General features: G+C 39.4%; 1 protein-coding gene across 2 annotated transcripts in view; it reads left to right on the top strand.

Annotated features, from left to right (window-relative positions):
• PSMA3 (proteasome 20S subunit alpha 3) overlaps positions 1-21,840 on the top strand; it is a 31,431-nt gene extending 9,591 nt beyond the window's left edge. For both annotated transcript variants that reach the window (XM_007519249.3, XM_016186499.2), the window contains exons 3-11: positions 346-469; positions 5,553-5,654; positions 5,732-5,805; positions 12,069-12,141; positions 12,789-12,854; positions 14,527-14,573; positions 18,212-18,279; positions 20,945-21,009; positions 21,688-21,840. In XM_007519249.3, the coding sequence (XP_007519311.2) occupies positions 346-469; positions 5,553-5,654; positions 5,732-5,805; positions 12,069-12,141; positions 12,789-12,854; positions 14,527-14,573; positions 18,212-18,279; positions 20,945-21,009; positions 21,688-21,732 (664 nt within the window). In that variant the 3' untranslated portion in view covers positions 21,733-21,840. The remainder of the gene's footprint in view (positions 1-345; positions 470-5,552; positions 5,655-5,731; positions 5,806-12,068; positions 12,142-12,788; positions 12,855-14,526; positions 14,574-18,211; positions 18,280-20,944; positions 21,010-21,687) is intronic.
• The last annotated feature ends 2,178 nt before the right edge of the window (positions 21,841-24,018 follow it).

Here is a 24,018-nt window from a genome sequence, read left to right as displayed (position 1 = left end):
ATAAAATAAATTTTTGAGAAAAAAAATGAAATGTTGGAACTCACAACGCAAGTTTACTTGCATAGCGTACCTGCTATGTATGCTACCCAGGTTAGAGCCTAGCCTCCCACCACACTGGAAGAATATTGCTTATTTTTTCCTTTGTACCTCTTCCCGTGTTGCTCTTTACCTGGGGTGGGGGTTGGAGGGGAGGTCTTCCCAGAGTGGTAACAGATCATAAAACCATGATCTCACCAGTTAGAGAACATACCTTGCCATGTTTGAGGCCCAGGTTCCAACCCTGACACCACATAATAGATTCTCTTTTATTTTTGGTTAAAAATTTAAATTTTCTTCTTGTTTCAGTACAGCTATTGGAATCAGATGTAAAGATGGAGTTGTCTTTGGAGTAGAAAAATTAGTCCTTTCTAAGCTTTATGAAGAAGGTTCCAACAAACGACTTTTTAACGTTGACCGACATGTTGGAATGGTAAGTTCACATTAAAAAATGTTCTGCTTTTGTACTGAGCTTGGTTGACTGGTGGATGGATGGATCGATGGATGCACAGGTCAACAGATTGGTTTTGTAGAGGCAGGGCGCCACCTAGGGTTACTTGAGACCGCTGGTGTCAGCAGTCTAGTCTGCTGTCGAATGTTAAACATTAATTCTTCAATAAACAAATGAATAAATACATAAAAAAAGTTCTGTTGAGGGGGTTGTATTATTATGTGGAAAACTGAGAAATGTTATGCATGTACAAACTATTGTATTCACTGTCAAATGTAAAACATTACTCCCCCAATAAAGGAAAAAAAAAAGTTCTGTTGGGGCAGGGTGCAGGGGTAGATAGCATAATGGATATGCAAAGAGACCGTCATACCTGAGGCTCTAAAGTCCCTGGTCCAATCCCCAGCACCACCATCAGCCAGAGCTAAACAGTTCTCTGGCAATAAATAAATAAATAAATAAATAAACTTTAAATAATAAAAATAAGCCAGAGATGATCAGTGCTCTGGTAAAAAAAAAATTATTAAAATGTTTTCTTCATTTGTATAATCTTGTGAAGTAACTGAAGTATATTAAAGTATTTTAAGAACCTTTAAAAAAGAACCCTTTAATTTTTTAATTTTTTTTGCCTCCTGGGTTATCACTGAGGCTCGGTGCCAGCACTACGAATCCACTGCTCCTAGAGACTATTTTTCTCATTTTGTTGTCCTTGTGGTTGTTATTGTTGTTATAGCTGTTGTTGTTGGATAGGACAGAGAGAAATCGAGAGAGGAGGGGAAGATAGGAGGAGAGAAAGATAGATACCTGCAGACTTGCTTCACTGCTTGTGAAGTGACTCCCCTGCAGGTAGGGAGCTGGGGGCTTGAACCAGGATCCTTATGCTAGTCATTGTGCTTTGTGCCATGTACGCTTAACCCACTGCTCTACTTGCCCAGCCCCCAAGGGCCCTTTAATTTTTTAAATATTTTGTATTTATTTTGGATAGAGACAGAAGTTGAGAGGGAAGGGGGGAGACAGTGGGAGATAGAAAAACACTTACAGCATTGCTTCACCTCTCCTGAAGATTCTCCCTAGTTGGTGGGTACTAGGGATTTGAACCTGAGTCCTTGTACACTGTAATGTGTGTGCTTAATTGGGTGCACCACCACCTGGTCCACCCTTTACTTTTTATCATTGAGGCATAAACTGATCACAGCAGAGAGCAGTCAGAATTACTAGTTTGTGGACAGTGCACAGTAACAATAGCGTTATTGGGCCAGATGATGGCACACCTGGTTGAGTGCACACTTTACAATATGCTTGACCCTGGGTTCAAGCCTCCAGACCCCACCTGCACTGGGAGAAGCCTTATAACTGGTGAAGTAGTGCTTCAAGTATGTCTTTCTCACTGCCTCCCTTTTCCTTCTTGATTTCTCTCTGTCCTATCAAATAGAGGGGAAAAAATTAAAAGATTATTACTTTTATTTGTTTAAGATAATTATTTGAGAGATAGAAGAGAGAACTGAGTATCACTGGCAAATGGCTGTGTTGGGGATCGAACTCAACTTCATGCTTGAGAGTTCAATATATTTATATATATATATAAATTTTATTTATTAATGAGAAACATAGGAGAGAGAAAGAGCCAGACATCACTCTGGTACATGTGCTGCCGGGAATTGAACTCAAGACCTCATGCTTGAGAGTCTGATGGTTTTCCACTGCGCCACCTCCCGGACCACGTCAATATATATTCTTTAATTTCTTTTTATTTTTTATTATTATTATTTATTGGATAGAGACGGCCAGAAATCGCGAGGGAAGGGGGTATATAGAGACACCTACAGCACTGCTTCACCACTTGTGAAGCTTTCCCCTTGCAGGTGGGGGACCAGGAGCTTGACCCCGGGTCCTTGTGCATTGTAATATATGCGCCTAACCAGTTGCACCACCACCAGGCCCCCTTTTAAAAAAAAATTCTTTATTGGGGAATTAGTGGTTTACAATCAACAGTAAAATAAAATACAATAGGGGGCCAGGTGGTAGTGCACTGGGCTAAACACACAGCGCAAGGACTGGCCTAAGGATCTTGGTTTCAGCCCCTGGTTTCCCACCTGCAGAGAGGTCACTTCACAAGTAGTGAAGCAGGTCTGCAGGTCTCTTTCTTTCTCACCGCCTCTCTGCCTTCCCTTCTTCTCTCAATTACTCTCTGTTCTATCCAACAATAACAACAAGGACAACAAAATGGGAAAAGTGGCCTCCAGAACAGTGGATTCCTGGTGCAGGCACAGAGTTCCAGCGATAACCTGAAGGCAAATAAATAAAACAAAATATAATAGTTTGTACATGTGTAACATTTCTGTTTTCCACATAACAATTCAAACCCCCCAATAGGTCCTCTCCATCTTCCAGCACCTGAACCCCCCTCCACCTGAGGCTTTAACTTTGGTGCAATACACCAACTCCAGTCCAAGTTCTTCTTTGTGTTTTCTCTTCTGTCTGTGAGTAAGATCATCCCATAGTGAATAATTTATCTACTGAGCCACCTCTTGGGTTGCTTAGCCATAGAATTATTATAGTCCAATTAGAGATAGGTGTGACAAACCAAGTTGCCTTTAGATAACAAGAGGGAAGAAGAATGGTAAGAAGTTACGTTTAAAAGAAAGAGATCTTGGAAGGACAGAATACCAGTGAAGGCTTAAGAATGAGAATCAAATTTGAAGACTTTGAGAATCAAAGAATATTTACTTTTTGTGTTGCTTGTAGGAATCAGTGCCCCATTAAAGGAGCTTATATCCTATAAACACAATAGCTGGGCAAAAGAATACACATACAGTGAATTAAATTTATTTTTGGGGACTGGGTGGTATTGCATTGGGTTACATGCATTTATCACCATGTGCAAGGACCTGGGTTTGAACCTCTGCTCCCCACCTGCAGGGTGAAGCAGTTCTGCAATTGTCTTTCTCCACCCTTCTCTGTCTTGCTCCCCTCTCAATTACTCTCTGACCTGTCAAATAAAAAATAGAAAGAAAAAAATGGACACCAGAAGCAGTGGACACTGCAGGCACCAAGCCCCAGCAATAACCCTGGTGGGAAAATTTTTTTTTTTTTAACAATTATAATTGTAGTATGTATTGAATGGTAAAAAACTTTGGAAACAAATCAGATGTATGCATTTCCTGTTCTACATAGATTTTGCAGTATATATATGTATATGTATCTATAATGATATATATATATATATATAATTAAAACGCTTTTCTTTCTACTTTTATTTGATAGGACAGAGAAATTGAGAGGGGAGAGGGAGATAGCAGGAAAGACAGATACCTGCAGACCTGCTTCACTGCTCCTGAAGCTTCTCCCCTGCAGATGAAGAGCCAGGGCTCGAGTCCCTTACACATAGTAATGTGTGTGCTCAAACTGATGTGCCATCTCCCAGCTTCTATATATTTTTATTTTAATCATAACAGCAGCTTCTAAATAGTATGATGGCACAGAAAGGAATGTATTATGATTTAATTAATACTGAACTAGCAAACTGTAATGCTTGTAAAAACTATGGTGGTTATTGTTGGGAGGTAGAAGAGTGGGGCTACAGAACTTCCTTGGTGGGTGTGGTGTGGAACTATACATTGTAATCATACAATTTTGTAACAACAAAAAAAAACCCCTGTGAACTACTTTGACAAATGTTTCACCAAGACTTAACTGTTTTGCAGCTTAATTCACTAAATTACCTTAGGTGCCTCAGTGCATGGGTTAACTGTAGCTTGTTTTTGTTTTTGTTTTTTAAACTTGAAGGTGTTTTCCTTCCTTTCTTTTTGTTTTTTGTATTTTTTTGGTATTTTAATAGTTATTCCCTTTTGTTGCCCTGATTGTTGTTATTGATGTCGTTGGATAGGACAGAGAGAAATGGAGAGAGAGACACCTGCAGGCCTGCTTCACTGTCTGTGAAGTGACTCCCCTGCAGGTGGGGAGCTGGGGGCTTGAACCAGGATCCTTAAGCTGGTCCTTGCGCTTTGCACCATGTGCGCTTAACCCGCTGTGCTACCACGTGACTCCCTCTTATTTGGTATTTTTAAACCAGAGCATTGCTGAGCTCTGACTTATGATGGTGTGGGGGATTGAACTTGGGACATTGGAGCCTCAGGCATGAGAGTTTCTTTGCATAGCCGTTATGCTATCTACTCCCACCCTTTTTATTTTTTTTTCACTTAAGAAAATTTATTTTTCAACCTCATTTCAAGTACTATAAAATAACTACATTCTGTTTTATATTTTACGGGGGGGGGATTAATGGTTTACAGTCAATAGTAAATATAGTTGTTAGTACATGTGTAAAATTGCTCAGTTTTTTGCAAAATACTCTAATGCCCCACCTAGGTCCTCCTGACAAGGAGAATTTACTATAGATTCCTTCTGATTGGATAAAATGAAATTATACTTGGCAGATTTCCCAATTATATTAATAACTCTCCACTTAAGCATCAGAGTGTTATGTTTCTTTATAGAGACCTTAAAGCTCACACATTTTATTTCTTTTTTTAAAAAAATTTTATTATATTTATTTATTTTCCCTTTTGTTGCCCTTGTTTTTATTGTTGTTGTTTTTGATGTTATTGTTGTTGGATAGGACAGAGAGAAATAGAGAGAGGAGGGGAAGACAGAGAGGGGGAGAGAAGGACAGACACCTGCAGACCTGCTTGACTGCCTGTGGAGCGACTCCTCTGCAGGTGGGGAGCCGGGGGCTTGAACCGGGAACCTTACGTGGGTCCTTGTGCTTTGTGCCACCCGACTCCCACACATTTTATTTCTGATTGGATACTTATTAAAACATAATTCCTCCCCTAAAACACACACACACACACACACACACACACACACACACACTAATCAGCCTTAACATGATACATTTTCTTTTGTTTAACCAGAGTAGTACTGACCAACTCTGGCTTATGATGGTAGGGGGATTGAACCTGGGACTTTGGAGCCTCAGGCATGAGCGTCTCTTTTGCGTCAGATAGACTTTCTTTGCTATGCGATGAGAACATTGATCTATTAATATGGTACTTTCTTTCAGGCAGTAGCCGGTTTGTTGGCAGATGCTCGTTCTTTAGCAGACATAGCAAGAGATGAAGCTTCCAACTTTAGATCAAACTTTGGCTATAACATTCCACTAAAAGTAAGTTGATGATATGTAGAGTTTTCTTTTGCTAATAGAGGTTTATTATTAAGCTCTTCTATTTCTCCTCCCCATAGCATCTTGCAGACAGAGTGGCCATGTATGTCCATGCATATACACTCTACAGTGCTGTTAGACCTTTTGGCTGCAGGTATGAATTTCGAGATATTGAGCCATTTTGTACTATCAGTATCTATTTTTCCTGACACTTTAACTTAACTTGGTAAACTGGTAAAAATTAGAACTACCATGGCTATAATAAGTATTACAAATAAGACTAGGACATAATGAAATAAAACAGCATATTGAAATAAAATTTTGCATAGTGGAAAAGACTCCAGGTATGAACTGTTAATAAATTATATTTCCACTTCTGTAGTTGTTTTTCTCTTTGTCAAAGTGTTGGTATTTTTATTTGTGGGGAAAGCTAAGAATAAGTTTTATCAGTTTTATGTAAATATTTAAATATGGCCTCTTAGCTGTCATGAGTCTAGAATTTTCTAAAGTAAAAAGATGCAGGGCAGGGGTAGATAGCATAATGTTTATGTAAAAAGACTCTCATGCCTGAGGTTCCAAAATTCCAGGTTAAATCCCCTGCACTATTATAAGTCAGAGCTGAGCAATGGTCTGGTAAAATAATAATAAAAAAAGATGCAAAAGGGGGTAGGGGTAGATAACATAATGGTTATACAAAGAAACACTCATGCCTGAGGCTCCAAAGCCCTGCTTCAGTCCTGTACCACTATAAACCAGAGCTGAGCAGTGCTCTGATAAAAATCAAAAAGCAAAACAACAAAATCAAAACAAAAAAAAGCATATGGAGCTGGGTGGTGGCTTACCTGACACTGCTCACATGACCATGCTTGAGGACCTAAGTTCATATTCCTAGTCTCCAGCTGTAGAAGAAATGCTTCACAAGTGGTAGAGCAGGGCTGCAAGTGTCTCTCATCTCTGTCTCCTTTTCCCCTCCTTCATCTTCTCTTTCAAAAAAAAACAAAAAACAAAGATATTGGGAAGAGTAGAATTGTGCAGATAACAAGACCCATGAAATAACCCTGGTGGCCAAAAAAAAAAGATGTATTAATTTATGGCTTTTAAAAAGTAAGTCACTTATGGTGTTGTAATGCTTGCCATTGCTAAATGATGTAGAAAATTTATTACTGAGTTACTCCTACCTTTGAGTCCTTTACTGAGAACAGCTGTCTTTTTTCTTTTTAATTAAATATTTTAATTTTATTTATTTATTAATGAGAAAGATAGGAGGAGAGAGAGAAATATCCAGATATCTCTCTGGCACACGTGCTGCCAAGGATTAAACTCAGGACCTCATGCTTGAGAGTCTAATGCTTTATCCACAGCATCACCTTTCAGACCACAGAACAGCTGTCTTATAGGTGGAACTTAAACAAGACCAGAAGGGGAGAACAAAGTGAAATTTGGACTGGGTGTGGTGTATGACACCAAAGCAAAAATCACTAGGAAAGGAGGGAAGAGGAAGGTGGAGGGGATGTTGGGGTCCTGGTGCCTGATGGTGGAAAAGGACCTAAGTTGGGGTTGACAGTGCTTTGCAACCACCTGTCATGTGGAAATAGAATTTTTACCCATGTGTTAACCGCTGTATTGTAAACCATTAGCCCTTCAATAACAGCTGTTAGAGGAAACTCGAGTTTCTGAGTTTTATTGCAGTAGCATAGACTTGTGGATATTATATATCACATGTTCTTAGTTTTTTTTTTTTTTTTTTTTTTTTTGGTTATTGCTGGAGCTCAGTGCCTGTATTATGAATCCACTCCTGTGACCTTTTTTTTTCAATTCTGTTTCTAGATAGAAGGTGGGGAGCTGGGAGCTTGAAGCAGGATCCTTTCACATCCTTGCACTTCATACTATGTGCACTTAACTTGGTGCACCATTGCCTGGCCCCCCATGTTCTTGATTCTTTTCTTTTTAATATTTATTTATTCTCTTTTTTTGCCCTTTTTTTAATTGTTGTAGTTATTATTGATGTTGTCGTTGGATAGGACAGAGAAATGGGGAAGACAGAGAGGGGGAGAGAAAGATAGACACCTAAAGACCTGCTTCACCGCCTGTGTGGTGACTCCCCTGCAGGTGGGGAGCTGGGGGTTAGAACTGGGATCCTTATAGCGGTCCTTGCACTTTGCGCCACATGCACTTAACCCGTTGCGCTACCACCCAACTCCCATGTTCTTAATTCTAAGGTGCTCACTGAAATTGCACTGTGAAACACTTTCAGACTTAGCATATATTTTCCCATTGTAATTAAAACTTTCATTTTATTTTATTTTTTCTTTCTTTTTTTACCAGAGCACTGTTCAGCTCTGGCTTATGGTGATGCAGGGGATTGAACCTGGGACTTTGGAGCCTCAGGCATGAGAGTCTGTTTGCATAACCATAATGAAATTTTTATTTTCTAATATGGGAAGAGGAAGCTGTTGAATTGATATGTATTGCCTGATTGTGTCTCCTGCCCTTTGTGCTGGGCTCTCTTAACTCTAGTATGTTCCCAAGCTTTCAGATGTGCTGTAAATTCATCAATTCTGTTTTTAGGAAATAAAAATAGAGAAGGGCTGGGCAGTGGCACACATGGTAGAGCATATACATTTATAGTGTACCTTATAGGACCTGAGTTCAAGTCTCCGGGCCCCCACCTGTCGGGCCCCCACCTGTAGCTTCACGAGCACTGAAACAGTGTTGTAGGTCTCCCTTCCTCCTCCTTAGTTTCTCTTTATCTCTATCCAATATAAATTAAAAAAAGAGAGAGAGGGGGTCGGACGGTGGCGCAGTGGGCATGTGGCGCAAAGTGCAGAGACCGGCGTAAGGATCCCGGTTCGAGCCCCCGGCTCCCCACCTGCAGGAGAGTCACTTCACAGGCGGTGAAGCAGGTCTGCAGGTGTCTATCTTTCTCTCCCCCTCTCTGTCTTCCCCTCCTCTCTCCATTTCTCTCTGTCCTATCCAACAACGAACGACATCAACAATGGCAATAATAACCACAAGGAGGCTACAACAACAAGGGCAAGAAAAGGGGGAAAAATGGCCTCCAGGAGTAGTGGATTCATGGTGCAGGCCCCCAGCCTAGCAATAACCCTGGAGGAAAAAAAAAAAGAGAGAGAAAGAAGGAAGGGGCCAGGAGATAGCTTTCCTGGTAGAGTGAATATGTGAAGACCTGGGTTTAAGCCTCCAGCCATCATATGGCAACTCTATGCAGAAGGGACACTTCACTTAGGAATTGTAGAGTTATGCTATGGGGCTTCTCCATGTTCTTGTCTCTCCTTCTCTGTCTTTTATTCTCTATGTGGTATGGAAAAGTCTGCCAAGGGACAGGGATAGATAGCATAGTGGTTACAAAAAAACTTGCATGCACAGGGGATGGGGGTATAGTGGTTATGCAAAAGACTTTAATGCCTGAGTCTACATAGTCCCAGGTTCAATCCCCCATACCATCATAAGCCAGAGCTGAGCAGTGCTCTGGTTAAAACAAAAACAGACAAACAAAAGTCTGCTACTAGCAGTGAAATTATGCAGGCACAAAGTCCAAACAGAAAAAAGAGAGTAGAAAATATTTTCAGGAAACATTTATAGAGCATAGGGTGGGGGAGACAGCATAATGGTTATGCAAAGAAACTTCATACCCGAGGCTCCAAAGTCCAGGTTCAGTCCCCTGCACACCATAAACTAAAGCTGAGCACTGCCCTGGTTTTTCTGTCAAATTATAGAGCATATAAATAAGTTGTAAATGGAGAAGGAATATAAAGATGATTATAACTTTTTTTTTGCCTCCAAGGTTATTGCTGACGCCATTCACCCCCACCCCTTTTTGTTGCCCTTGTTTACCATTGTTGTTGGATAAGACAAAAGAAATGGGAGAAAGGAGGGGAAGACACAGGGGGAGAGAAAGACAGACACCTGCAGACCTGCTTCACCACTTATAAAGCAACCCCTTGCGGGGGGGGGGCACTACCTGGGATCCCTATGCTGGTCCTTGTGCTTTGCACCATGTGTGCTTAACCTGCTGTGCTACTGCCCAGCCCCTGCCACTAATACAGTTTTTTAAAATATTTTATTTATTTATTAATGAGAGAGATAGGAGCTAGAGATAGTAAGAACCAGACAACATTCTGGTACATGTGCTGCCAGGGATCGAACTCAGGACCTCATGCTTCAGTGCTTTATCCACTGTGCCACCTCCTGGACCACAACTAATACAGTTTTATGATAAAGATATGTTGTTAGTGGAATGGCACCAAGTAGCCTCTTTCTGTAGAAGTGGCAAGAAAAAGGCTGTTAAGATGTAGAAAGAATGATCAATATATTTCTCTTTTTATATAATTAAAAAAAAATTTTTATGTATTCCCTTTTCTTGCCCTTCTTTTATTATTGTAGTTATTGTTGATGTCACTGTTGGATAGGACAAAGAGAAATGGAGAGAGAAGGGGAAGACGGGGAGAGAAAGATAGACATCTGCAGACCTGCTTCACCGCTTGTGAAGCAACTCCCCTGCAGGTGGGGAGCCAGGACTCGAACCGGGATCCTTACGCTGGTCCTTGCACTTTGTGCCATGTGCGCTTAAAATATATTTCAAGCATTAAGGACTGGCATGGAACTATGTGCAGCATAGGTATAAAGTGTATTTGGCATGTAGAATATAAGTTTTAGATAATAAAGATGTAAGGAGGAGGCAGTCATGATCATACAGCTGACTGTTTATATGTTTGAGGGTTTAAAATTATGATTATGATTTGAGGCCAAGTCACGGTGGACCTAATTAAGTGCACACTTTATAGTGTGTGAAGACCCAAGTTTAAACCCCGGTTCCCACTTGCTGAGGGAAAGCTTCACAAGTGGTGAAACAGTGCTGCAGGTGTCTGTCTCTCTCCCTATCTCCTCCTCGTCTCTAAACTTCTGCCTCTAGACAATAATAAATAAATAAAAATATAAAAGTTCTCCCCCCCCCTTTTTTTTTGCCTCCAAGGTTATTGCTGGTGGTTCGGTGACTGCACTACGAATCCACTGCTCCTGGAGGCTATTTTTTCCCTTTTGTTGCCCTTGTTGTTTATCTTTGTTGTTACTGGTGTAGGACACCAATATAATATATAATAGGTTGGATAGGATAATAATAATAGGTTAGATAGGACAGAGAGAAATCTAGAGAGGATGGGAAGACAGAGGGGGAGAGAAAGATAGAAACCTGCAAATTTGCTTCACTGCTGTGAAGCGACTTCTGCAGGTGGGTAGCTTGGGGCTTAAACTGGGATTCTTACACCAGTCTGTGATTTGTGCCATGTGCACTTAACCCACTGTGCTACCGCCCGGCTCCCTAAAAAAATTCTTTAAAAATATATAAAATTATGATTTCTTATATATTCTGAAAGTTACTTTTAATAGTAAAATGGACTATGGAAGGGAATAATGGTAGGATTTAGAATTAGACACTGGCTATTTTGATACTCTGCACTTGATTGAATTCAAGAGACTGGTTTCTTTTTAAAATATGAGAATGGCTTTCTCCCTCACTCCCTCTCTCCTTTTAACCAGGATACTGCTCACCTTTGGCTTATGGTGGTGTGGGGGATTGAACCTGGGACTTTGGAGCCTCAGAGTCTCTTTGCATAACCATTATGCTACTTACTCTCATCACCCCACCTTTCTTTTTTTGTTAAAGACAGAAATTAAGAGGAAAGAGAAAATTGTTAAAAGGAAGAGAAAAAAACCACTGCTTGTGAAGCTTTCTCCCTGCAGTGGGGACTGGGGAATTGAACCCAGGTCCTCAAGCATGGTGATGTTGTGGTCTGTCGAGGTGCTCTACCATCCAGCTCCATTATTGATTTTTCCATGTTTATTATTGGACACTGAGACTAGTTGTATTTCCCATTTGTCAATACTTTTTTGTCTACTCTGTTATCTTAAAAAGTGTAATATTTAGCAGAACCATATGACTTTTGAGCCAGTTAAAGTGTGTGATAGTTTTTATTGAAACTACTTTATCGGGAGTCGGGCAGTAGTGCAGCAGATTAAGCACAGGTGGTGCCAAGTGCAAGAACTGGTGTAAGGATCCCAGTTAGAGCCCTCTGCTCCGCATCTGCAGGGGAATCGATTCACAGGAATGAAGCAGGTCTTCAGGTGTCTATCTTTCTCTCCCCTTCTCTGTCTTCCCTTCCTCTCTCCATTTCTCTCTGTCCTATCCAACAACGACATAAATAATAACAATAACTACTACAACAACAATAACAAGGGCAACAAAAGGGAAAATAAATAAATAAATAAAAACTACTTTTATCAAAGTGCTTATTGTGAATTATATGTAGAATGTTAATAGTTTGTCCTTTTAGAAAGTAATTGTTTCACTGTATTCTTTAATATTTTCATAGTAATAGGAAGTGCTAATTTACTTTTATATAGTTTCATGTTAGGATCTTACGGTGCAAATGATGGTGCACAGCTTTACATGATTGATCCATCAGGTGTTTCATACGTAAGTAATTTTGTATCATCTGAAACTGTATTTATAATTAAATTATAACTTCATAGCAATTAAATGAAACATTTAGATTATGTGACATTTCTCTAAATTTCACTCAAATAAATTAGTACTTTCTTATATTTAAAAATAGTCACATTCTGCCCCTATCATCATGTAAGTGACAACACACAGCTTTTACACACTCTCTCTCTCTCATGGTCTAATATGTGAATGTTCTCTATTTTCCTGAATAAAGTTTAAAATTTCTTTAAAAAAAAAACAAACTTTTGGGGATGAGGCAGTGGCGCACCGAGTAAGCGCACAAGGTACTAAGCTCAAGGATCTGGGTTGGAGCCCTGGTTCTCACCTTCAGGTGGGTCACTTCACAAGCGGTGAAGCAGGTCTGCAGGTCTTTCTCTTTCTCTCTCTCTCTCTCTCTCTCTCTCTTTCTTTCCTTCTTCTCTGTGTCTTTTCATCTTACTCTTACCTGTAAATCACTCTGGAGTGAATCCCCAAAGCTGACCCCAAAATGGTCATTTAACATCCTTCTGTTGACTTTAAACAGTAGTATTGGTATTTATTAATGACTAATAATAGCATATATATTTAATTGAATAATGCTTATATATTTTTTGTTATTGTTGTTTTCTTTAAAACAGGGTTACTGGGGCTGTGCCATTGGCAAAGCCAGGCAAGCTGCCAAGACAGAAATAGAAAAGCTTCAGGTAATACAGTACTTACTAATTAAATTTTTGTTGCAACTTGGTCCTCAGGTTTGTCAGATTTTACCAGCACAAAATAAACTGTGAATCTGCTAAGTAGTTGAATAAAAAAAGTTGCTAATATATGTTCACAAAGGTGTCCTGTATCTCTTTATGGTTTGGTAACTACTTATTATAAACCCTTCATCTAGAAAAATACAGAACTTTTCATACAGTTTTATGTATCTATGAAGCCATTCATGCAGTCCTGTAAGCCTTAAGTTGGGAATTTTGTATTTTATTGTGTTGTTTCTTTGTTCTTTGGAGCATAACTTTTTGTCTGACAAGTCTTTTTTTTTTTTTGCTACCAGTCACTGTGTAACTTGAGTATCTGAATGACAGTCCACTGCTCCTGGCAACCACCATTTTTTTTCCTTTTTTTTTTTTTTTAATATATTATCTTTATTTATTGGATAGAGATAGCCAGAAATCAAGAGGGAAGGGAGAGAGACACTTGCAGCACTGCTTCACCACCTGCAAAGCTTTGCCCCTGAAGGTGGGGACTAGGGGCTCGACCCTCATCCTTGCACATTGTAATACATGTGTTCAGCCAGGTGCACCATCACCTGGCCCCCATTTTTTTTCTTTATTTGATAGGACAGTGAGAGATTAAGAGATAGATAAAGGGGGCTGGGCGGTAGCACATCAGGTTAAGCGCACGTGGTGCCAAGCGTAAAGACCGGCATAGGGATCCTGGTTCGAGCCCCCGCCTCCCCACCTGCAGGGGAGTTGCTTCACAGGCGGTGAAGCAGGTCTGCAGGTGTCTTTCTCTCCCCCTCTCTGTCTTCCCCTCCTCTCTCCATTTCTCTCTGTCCTATCTAACAACGAACGGCACCAACAATAATAACCACAACAAGGCTACAACAACAAGGGCAACAAAAGGGGAAGAAAAAAAGAAGAGATAAAAAAAGGAAAGAGACACCAGTATTTGCGTTACCACTTGTGAAGATTCCCCCCCTTGCAGGTGGTGAGCTATGGCTCGAATTTGGGTCCTTGCACATGATAATGTATGTGCTTAACCAGGTAGACCACTGCCGGGCCTTCTGTCTGTCAAGTCATTTTTTTTTTTTTAATATTTATTTATTCCCTTTTGTTGCCCTTGCTGTTTTAGTGTTGCAATTGATGTCGTCGTTGTTAGATAGGACAAAGAGAAATGGAGAGAAGAGGGGAAGACAGAGAGGGGGAGAAAAAGATAGACACCGCCTGTGAAGTGACCCCTCTGCAGGTGGGGAGCCGGGGGCTCGAACCGGGATCCTTACGCCGGTCCTTGTGCCACCTGTGCTTAACCCGCTGCGCTACTGCCCGACTCACTCTGTCAAGTCTTACATTGAGAGTTTTTGTTGGGCCAAGAGATAACTCAGAGTGGAACACATGCCTTGCAATATACTTGGTCAAGGTTTGAGACCTGGCACCACATGGGAGAAACTTCTAGGTTGAGCTCCAGTACTTGTCTGTTAATCAGAATGAATGGAAAAGTTGTCTTAGGATTGTTAGAACCTTGCATGGATGCGACTCCTGCTTGGGGAGAGAAAGTCTGTTCTAAAGTACTTTGATCCTACTTGTGACAAAAAGAAAAAAAATCTGAAAATCATTCTTTTGAATTAGCTTAATAAATATAGTACTTTGTTGTCTGTAGATGAAAGAAATGACCTGTCGTGATGTTGTTAAAGAAGTTGCAAAAATGTGAGTTGAGATTATTGTTTATCTTAATTCTGTGAACCTGTTTTGTTTGAAAATAGCTTACTGAATATTTATTATTTTAATTATTTTAGCATTGGTTTATTATTACATTACTTTTGGACACACACACACACACCTCATAATATTTGCCACGCCTGAGACCCTTTACGTACATAATCACCATTCACTTCCCCTTCCCATAACTTTTAAGTAAATTTATATTCTCAGAATTCTTAGCAAGGAGGAAGAGATACCAAGTTTCAGATGACAGTGAGTTGGGGAATGTAGCTTTTGACTGTTTTAGTGATGGAATTTAAAGATAAGAGAAAATTGTATACTTATTTGGAGCTTTGTTTGATAGTTTTCAACTTCTTAAATCTTAGAAATTCCAGTAGTAATAATTTTCACTTGTCAATTTTATCTGAGCTACAAAGCTGCCTCACTTATACAATCTGCTTCTTTGGGCAAGATCTGTTAACTTTGGTGTATTGGACCAAAGTAAAGGACTTGGTGGCGGGGTGGGGTGGGGGTGGGGGGACATTAGGTCCTGATGCATGATAGTGGAAAAGGACCTAGGACGGGATTGAGAGTAGAAAACTGAGTGGTCCGGGAGGTGGCACAATGGATAAGGCATTAGATTCTTTCTTTTTTAAAATATTTATTTGTTTATTCCCTTTTGTTGACCTTGTTGTTTTATTGTTGTTGTCGTTGGATAGGACAGAGAGAAATGGAGAAAGGAAGGGAAGACAGAGGGGGAGATAAAGACCTGCAGACCTGCTTCACCTCGTGTGAGGCGACTCCCTTGCAGGTGGGGAGTTAGGGGCTCGAACTGGGATCCTTACGCCAGTCCTTGTGCTTTGCACCATGTGCACTTAACGCGCTGCGCTACCTGTGCTACTGCCCAATTCCCAAAGCACTGGATTCTTTTTTTTTTTTTTAATAGAAGTTTTTTTTTATTATTATCTTTATTTATTTGGATAGAGACAGCCAGAAACCGAGAGAGAAGGGGGTGATAGAGAGAGAGAGACACCTGCAGCCCTGCTTCACCACTTGTGAAGCTTTCCCCCTGCAGGTCTGGAACAGGGGCTTGAACCCAGGTACTTGCGCACTGTAACATGTGCGCTCAACCAGGTGCGCCACCACCTGGCCCTGGCATTGGATTCTTTTTTTTTTTTCTTATTTTTTTTTGGCATTGGATTCTTAAGCATGACGTCCAGAGTTAATCCCCAGCAGCACTTGTACCAGAGCAATGTCTAGTCCTCTCTCTCCTTTCTCATAAATAAATATTTAAAAAAGAAAATATAAAACAACAAGGGCAGCAAAAGGGAGTAAGTAAATAAATAAATATTAAAAAAAAAAGAAAACTGAGAATTTTTTAATATTTATTTCTTTATTTACTTATTCCCTTTTGTTGCCCTTGTTGTTTTTGTTATAGTTATTATTGTTGTTATTGATATCGTTGTTGTTGGATAGGACAGAGAGAAATGGAGAGAGGAGGGGAAGACAGAGAGGAGGAAAGACAGACACCTGCAGATCTGCTTCACCGCTTGTGAAGTGACGCCCCTGCAGGTGGGGACCCAGGGGCTTGAACCGGGATCCTTAAGTTGGTCCTTGCGCTTCACGCCACCTGCGCTTAACCCACTGCGCTACCGCCTGACTCCCGAGAATTTTTTTTAAGGATTTTATTTATTTATGACAAAGATAGGAGGAGAGAGAAAGAACCAGACATCACTCTGGCACATATGCTGCTGGGGATTGAACTTGAGACCTCATGCCTGAGAGTCCAAAGCATTACCACTGCACCACCTCCCGGACCATGAAAACTGAGAAATTTTACACATATACCAACAATTGTATTTCCTATAAACCATTAACCCCAAAAGGAAAAAAAAAAAAAAGATCTGTTAAACAAATTCTTAGAACAAGATGAGAACTGTATTTCTAAACAGCTTTAGAAAATTTGAAGTAGTTTATATTTGTTGATACATGAAATGGGATGCTTTGTAACAGTTATAAGAATAAACAACCAAGTTGGGTAAACTTGATTTTTTTTCACAGATCAACATATACAGATGTTATTAGATATATAAAACCTATTAATAAAATGGTGGTTTTGCAGTTAACTTTGCAGACTTCAATGTTTCAGAGACTTCAAAGCATTTTTAACTGTTACACATTAGAACTACATGAACGTGGTATATATAGCTGTCTTCTCTAAGTGTATCAGGTTTTACATTTAATAATAAGGAAGAAGTTTCTTTGAGGGCTCTGTTAAATTATACTATTTAAAGAATACCTGTAACATCTTCAGAGCATTTCATCAAGCAAAATAATGTCCTTTTTGTAATCCTGACTATCAAATATTGAGTGTTTTAAGTTTTCTAGATATTCACTATTTTTGCTATTGCCACCCATTCCTACCACTGTGCTTACTATGAGATAGTTTTTTAGATTAAAAAAACTTACTACATATAAAAATGTACAGGAATGACAAATGAATTATCATTGCCTATGATAAATTCAATTTCCTTTACTGAGAAACACTTCTAGAAATCAGTCCTAAGCACATTTTCTTTTTAAAGAATGTATTTATTTATGAGAATGATAGGAAGAGAGAGAGAAAGAGCCAGGCATCACTCTGGTACATCTGTTGCCGGGGATTGAATTTGGAACCTCATGGTTGAGAATGCAGTGCTTTATCCACTGTGCCACCTCCTGGACCACCTAAGCACATCTTTAGGTATCTGTATAGGAAAGCTATCCTTTTTGTAATTTAAAAAAGTACTATTTGCCTTTTACTTAGGTGTGTATTACTAGGTTTCCTTCTCATTGTTAAATATTCCCCAAAGTACAACGTGTAAGATGGTGAAAAATATAAAGCTTTAATTTGAAACTTATTTTTGCTACTTTAATATTTCTTGATAGTGTCTCTTTTGCTACGTTTATTTTTTTTTGCTTGCCATGTATTGTTCTAGTCATAAGTGGCATATACATATCCATAAATTGGAAAAGTTTGGAAAGGTTCCTACTTAGAAATGAAGGATTAAGGAGGCTATTATTAATTGTAAGCAAATAAATGTTTTTTTTAAAAACACATTTGCTTTGCACTGCTTCAGGTTTTTATTTTATTTACTTTTAAAGATTTTGTTTATTAATGAGAAATAGGAGGAGAGAGAAAGAACCAGTTATCACCTTGGTACATGTGCTGCTGGGGCTTGAACTCAGGACCTGACCTCATGCTTAAGAGTTCAGAGCTTTATCCACTGAGCTACCTCCCAGACCACCAAATAAATGTTTTTAAAATAATCTGTTAATTAACAGGGAAAACATATCCTGAGGAAGTGTTGGTAATGATGACTTTTCCTTATTTGACACTTTTGCTTTTCATGAGGTATCTTTATGGCTCTGAAAGTATGTTAACAAAAATCTCTTGGTTTGTAAAGGTATATTGAATCATTTATAGTGAATGTTATGAGCCAGTTTTTCTTTTCTATCAGTAGTATTCCTAATAATGTAGACTATATGTCTGTGTAGACTTTAAATATATTTATATTAAGTCTGGTTCTCCTAACTTATACTGGCTGAGTTCATAAACAGTGTAGATGATGAAATGAATGTTAACCTTCCCTTTTCTGTTCTAGAATTTATATAGTGCATGATGAAGTGAAGGATAAAGCTTTTGAATTAGAACTCAGCTGGGTTGGTGAATGTAAGTCCATTTCTATTGTTATTTATCTGCTGTAAGGAGTTCTCTTTAGTGAACTTATTTGCCACTGGATGCTTTACATTTTTTATTTATTTTAGTGAGCGAGGGAGAACAGTACTGCTGAGCTCTGGTTTATGTTGGTGTGGAGGATTGAACCTGGAACCACTGAGCCTCAGACATGAAAGTCTTTACCTAAGTGTTTATTTATTTTTTAATTTTATATTTATTTATTTTCCCTTTTGTTGCCCTTGTTTTTTATTGTTATTGATGTTGTTGTTGTTAGGTAGTATAGAGAAAAATGGAGAGAAGAGGGGAAGACAGAGAGGGGAGAGAAAGATAGACACCTGCAGACCTGCTTCACTGCTTGTGAAGCGACTCCCCTGCAGGTGGGGAGCCGGGGGCTAGAACTGCGGTCCTTCTGCTGGTCCCTGCACTTTGCGCCATGTGCACTTAATCCACTGTGCTACTACCTATGTTATTTTTTTTTTATTTTAATGTATTTATTTATAAAATGGAAACACTGACAAGACCATAGGATAAGAGGGGTACAATTACAAACAGTTCCCACCACCAGAACTCTGTATCCCATCCCCTCATGATAGCTTTCCTATTATATAACCCTCTGGGAATATGGATCCAGGGTCATGATGGGGTACAGAAGGTTGAAGGTCTGGCTTCTGTAATTGCTTCCCCACTGAAAACATGGGCATTGACAGATTGATCCATACTCCCAGCCTCTCTCTCTCTCCCTAGAGGGGCAGTGCTCTGGGGAAGTGGGGCTCTAGAATACATTGATGGGGTTGTCTGCCCAGGGAGCCATGTTTTTAAAACTTTATTTATTTTTAAAATTTATTTTCCTTTTTTGTTGCATTTTTTATGGTTGTTATAGTTATTGTTGTTACTGATGTCATCGTTGTTATTGGATAGGACAGAGAGAAATAGAGAGAGGAGGGAAAGACAGAGGTGGAGAGAAAGATACCTTCAGACCCACTTTAGCGCCTGTGAAGCAACTCCCTGCAGGTGGGGTGTTAGGGTCTCCAACCGGCACCCTTACTTCGTGCCACCTGCGCTTAACTGTCCAGCTCCCTAAAGATTTTTTATATATATATTTATTCCCTTTTGTTACCCTTGTTGTGGTTATTATTGTTGTTATTTATGTCGTCGTTGCATAGAACAGAGAGAAATGGAGTGAGGAGGGGAAGACGGGGGAGAGAAAGATAGATACCTGCAGACCTGCTTCACCGCCTGTGAAGCGACTCTCCTGCAGGTGGGGAGCCGGGGGCTCAAACCCGGATCCTTATGCGGGTCCTTGCGCTTCCCACCACGTGCGCTTAGCCCGCTGCACTACCGCTGGACTCCCAGATTTTTTTTTTTTTTTTAAACTAGAGGAATACTCAGCTATGGTTTGTAGTGGTGCTGGGGATTGAACCAGGGATTTTTGGTGCCTCAGGCATATATATATATATATGTATGCATTTTTTCCTTTTTTATATACTATTATGTTATCTTCAGGTCCCTCACACATGTAAGTCTGGTGTGCTACTATTGTATCTCCCCAGTCCTTTATATATATATTATTACATAATTATATGCAAAAATTAAAATTCATATATTCATGACATACATTGTATTTCTTTATATACCTACAGAAATCTATACAAATAAACAAAGGGATTATCACAACATAGTTGCACCCATTACTTCTCCAACCAACAAACCATATCCCAAGTCACCCCTTAGTCTAATTTGAAATCATAATCCTCTACCTTCTTCCCAAAGTAACCGTTATCCTAAACTCGATAGCAAGGATGGTTTTGTATGGTGAATTTTATGTAAATGGCATCATATACCCCATATATCCCTTTTAGTCTATATTACATTTGTGTTTATCATTTGTTGTACTGTACTATTGTTCATTTCCCTCATTCTAGTTTTGTTCTTTGACTATGCCACGATTCACTGTTTTATTGTTAGAAAGTTGAGTTTAACTGTAATTGGGCTGGGGAGGTAGCATAATGAAGAAGTGAAAGTATTTCTTTTTTTCTTTTTAACACTTTTAAAAAATATTTATCCCCTTTTGTTGCCCTTGTTGTTTTATTGTTGTTGTTGGATAGAACAGAGAGAAATGGAGAGAGGAGGGGGAGAGAAAGATAGACACCTGCAGACCTGCTTCACCGCCTGTGAAGTGACTCCCCTGCAGGTGGGGAGCCAGGGGCTAGAACCGGGATCCTTATGCCGGTCCTTGCGCTTTGTGTCATGCGCTCTTAACTGGCTGTGCTACCACTGGACTTCCCGAAAGTATTTCTTTATACGTTCTTTCATGTAATTAAGGTATTACTGAGAACTTGCTGGGTTTTTTCTTCCAAGTAACTTACAGGGTTAACCTTGGAAAAATTGATGAATGAAAAAATTGAATACTCCAGGACTTAAAATAACATCAAGATAGTTCATAGTATAATTTATTGTTACCATAATAACTAAATTTAGGGAGTTATAATTCTCTTATGTGGAAAAAACATGTTGAGTTCAATATATCTGGTATTACACTTCAAGTTTCCTCATTAAATGGATCATAATCCATAAAGTTGTATACTTTATGGTACTGCAAATCTAGTATCCATTTTAATATTCATTTAAAATATTCATCACTGTATCACTGTATTTACAGTAACTAAAGGAAGACATGAAATTGTACCAAAAGACATAAGAGAAGAGGCAGAGAAATATGCTAAGGTAAGCCACAACATCAACAACTTTAGCTGAAGGTATCATGGAAATAATTATTGAATAATAGAAGTATTTGACTTCAATTGAATAACAATTAAGAAATGAATTAAAGTGGGGCTGGGTGGTGGCACACCTAGTTGAGCGCACATATTACAACTCACAAGGACCCGGGTTCAAGCCCCGGTCACCACCTGCAGGGGGAAAGCTTTACAAGTGGTGAAGCAGGGCTACAGGTATCTCTCTGTCTCCATCTCTATCACCCCATTCCCCCTTAAATTCTATCTCTATCCAATAAATAAAAAAAGAAATGAATTAAAGAGAAATTTCTAAGTTATACTCAATTTTCCCCATTTCTAAGGGCTTCTTATTGGAGACAGAATGAAAGGGAAGGGGGATGGACACAGACACACATACACCCACACCCCTGACTGAGAAGATGGGGTATGGGGACAGACACACACCCCTGACAGACACTGAGACCTGCAGTCCTGCTTCAGTGCTTATGAAGCTTCCCCCTGCAGGTGGGAACTGGGGGCTTGAACGAAGGCCCTTGCATATTTTAAGTTGCATGTACAACTGGGTGATCCAATAGCCAGCCCTGTAAAGACATTATAGTAACAAATGTTTAATGAGAATTAGAGTATTACAACAATTTAAAAATTAATGCCATTTTTCTTTTAATAGGAATCTTTGAAGGAAGAAGATGAATCAGATGATGATAATATGTAACATTTACATTTATTTTAAATTTCTAATAGAATCCTATGTATCTATTTCGCCCTGTGGATTATTGCATACCCATTGACCAATTTTCATTAAAGTTTTGTCTTGTAATGATTGAAGTTTGGTTAATATATCCTGATCCAATTTGTGAAGGCTAAACTGAGTACTCAGTATTACAATATATCTTGGGGGTCGAGTGGTAGTGCAGCAGGTTAAGTTCACATGGTGTGAAGCTCAAGGACCTGCACGGGGATCCTGGTTCGAGCTTTCAGCTCCCAACCTGCAGAGGGCTTGCTTCACAAGCTATGAATGAAGGTTTGCCCCAGGGGCCAGGTGGTGGTGCACCTGGTTGAGCACATGCATTACAACGTGCAAGGACCTGGGTTCAAGCCCCCGGTCCCCACCTGCAGTGAGAAAGCTTTGCAAGTGATGAAGCAGTGCTGCAGGTGTCTCTCTGTCCCTCCCCCTCTCTATCACCCTCTTGATTTCTGGCTGTCTGTATCCAATAAAGAAGATAAAAAGAAAAAAAAAAAGGTTTGCCCCAGGAATAACCCTGTAGGCAAATGTGTGTGTGTGTGTGTACTTAAAAGTTCTCCTAGTCAAGGGTAGATAGCATAATGGTAAAAAGACTCATGCATGGTCTGGGAGATAGTGTAGTGATAAAGTACTGGACTTAGTCCAAAGTTCAGTCCTCGGCAGCACCTGTACCAGAGTGATGGCTGGGTCTCTCTCCTACTTTTCTCATTAATAAATTAAAAAAAAAAGAGAGAGACTCATGCTTGAGAATCCAAGGCCAGGTTCAATCCCCAGCACTACCTTAAGCTGAAGCTGAGTAGTGCTCTGGTAATAATAAAAAGAATTCTTCCAAAGAGGGTTGCAATTAATTCCATGAGTCCTAAAATCTAAAGATCATATCCTGGCCGTGCTGCTGTTAAAATGTGATTATTCTAGTGAGGGGTGGATTAAGGACCCACCAAGGGCTCAAATTTCTTCCATCTCTAAAGTTCAAATACTATCAGGGCTGGGTGGTTGTGTACCTGGTTGATCACATACTACCATGCACAAAGACCCAGGTTGAAGTCCCCAGTCCTTAACCTGCATAGGGGGAAGCTTCACAAGCAGTGAAGCAGTGCTACAGATGTCTATCCTCAACCCCAACTCTCAATTCCTCTGCCCTATATATTATATAAATAAAAAATATATAAATAAAAAGGGAAAAAAAAGAAACAAAGACAACCACTAGGAGCACTGAATTTGTTGTGGAGGCAATAAGCCTGTGACAACCCTTGTGGCAAATTAAGTTAAAAAAACAAAAACAAAAACGTAGCTATTCCATAGCTTGGGAGATGGTGCAGATAAAACATCAGGTTCCAATGATTTCTGACATTGCATGTGCTAGAGTAGTGCTTGGTTTTCAGGTACAACTTTTATTGAAAACAAAACAAGGAAATAGCTTAGTTGACAGAGTACAGGGTTTGCATGCCTGAGTGTCCTGGTTCTATCACCAATTCTGTGTATACCGTCATGGTGCTTTAGTATCAAACATGTTAAAAATTAATCTATTTTGTGCTGAGAATAAATACTAGTATATGTAGAAGTGTTGTGTAAGCAGATGTGTTAATGGGTGGAATAATCTTCCTTGTATCCTGGAAGAACAATGTCATAATTTGAATAGTAGCACTCAACTCAGTCCAGGGTTACATAACTTCCTCTTGGGCTCAAAGCCATCTTTTATTCACTTGGCATGCTTTTCTAAAATGGTAACCTAATAATTGAATTTAGCAGCAGGAGTCTGCTGAACTTTGAGCATCTTCACAGTTTAAATAGTAAATTATTATATGTGAATAACTACAAACACCTTGAAATCCAGAATCTCACTGCTATGGCTACCTTTTGGTAAATTTGCTTCACTTCACCACTCATATTTAACTCACAATAACACCAGTGTTAGCCTCTGACAAAATCATAAATAAATCAGATCCATCTACAGATAGCATTAGTACATTATCTTGAAGTCAGTCTGGCTGTTTGCACTTATCTAAATTGTCAATGGCAAAGTAATTTTTCCTCCAGCTGTATGTTACTAAATCCATATCAGTATAGCTAATAATCCCCTTGAAACTAATTTTAAAGAAACTTAAAATTTAATAGCTAAGTCACCTTTAATTTCTTACAAAAGGTAGTATTAAAAACAAAGCAAAAAAAAAAAACAACAAAGCAAACCAAAAGCAAGTATCAGATAAAGCTTCAGATATTATGAAGGACAGCCGTTTGGGAGACTGGCATAATTTA

The sequence above is a fragment of the Erinaceus europaeus genome, chromosome 16, assembly GCF_950295315.1.
Source record: "Erinaceus europaeus chromosome 16, mEriEur2.1, whole genome shotgun sequence".
NCBI classification, from domain to species: Eukaryota; Metazoa; Chordata; class Mammalia; order Eulipotyphla; family Erinaceidae; genus Erinaceus; species Erinaceus europaeus.
Note: the sequence above shows the minus strand (reverse complement) of the source record. Positions and strands in the feature narration are given on the sequence as shown.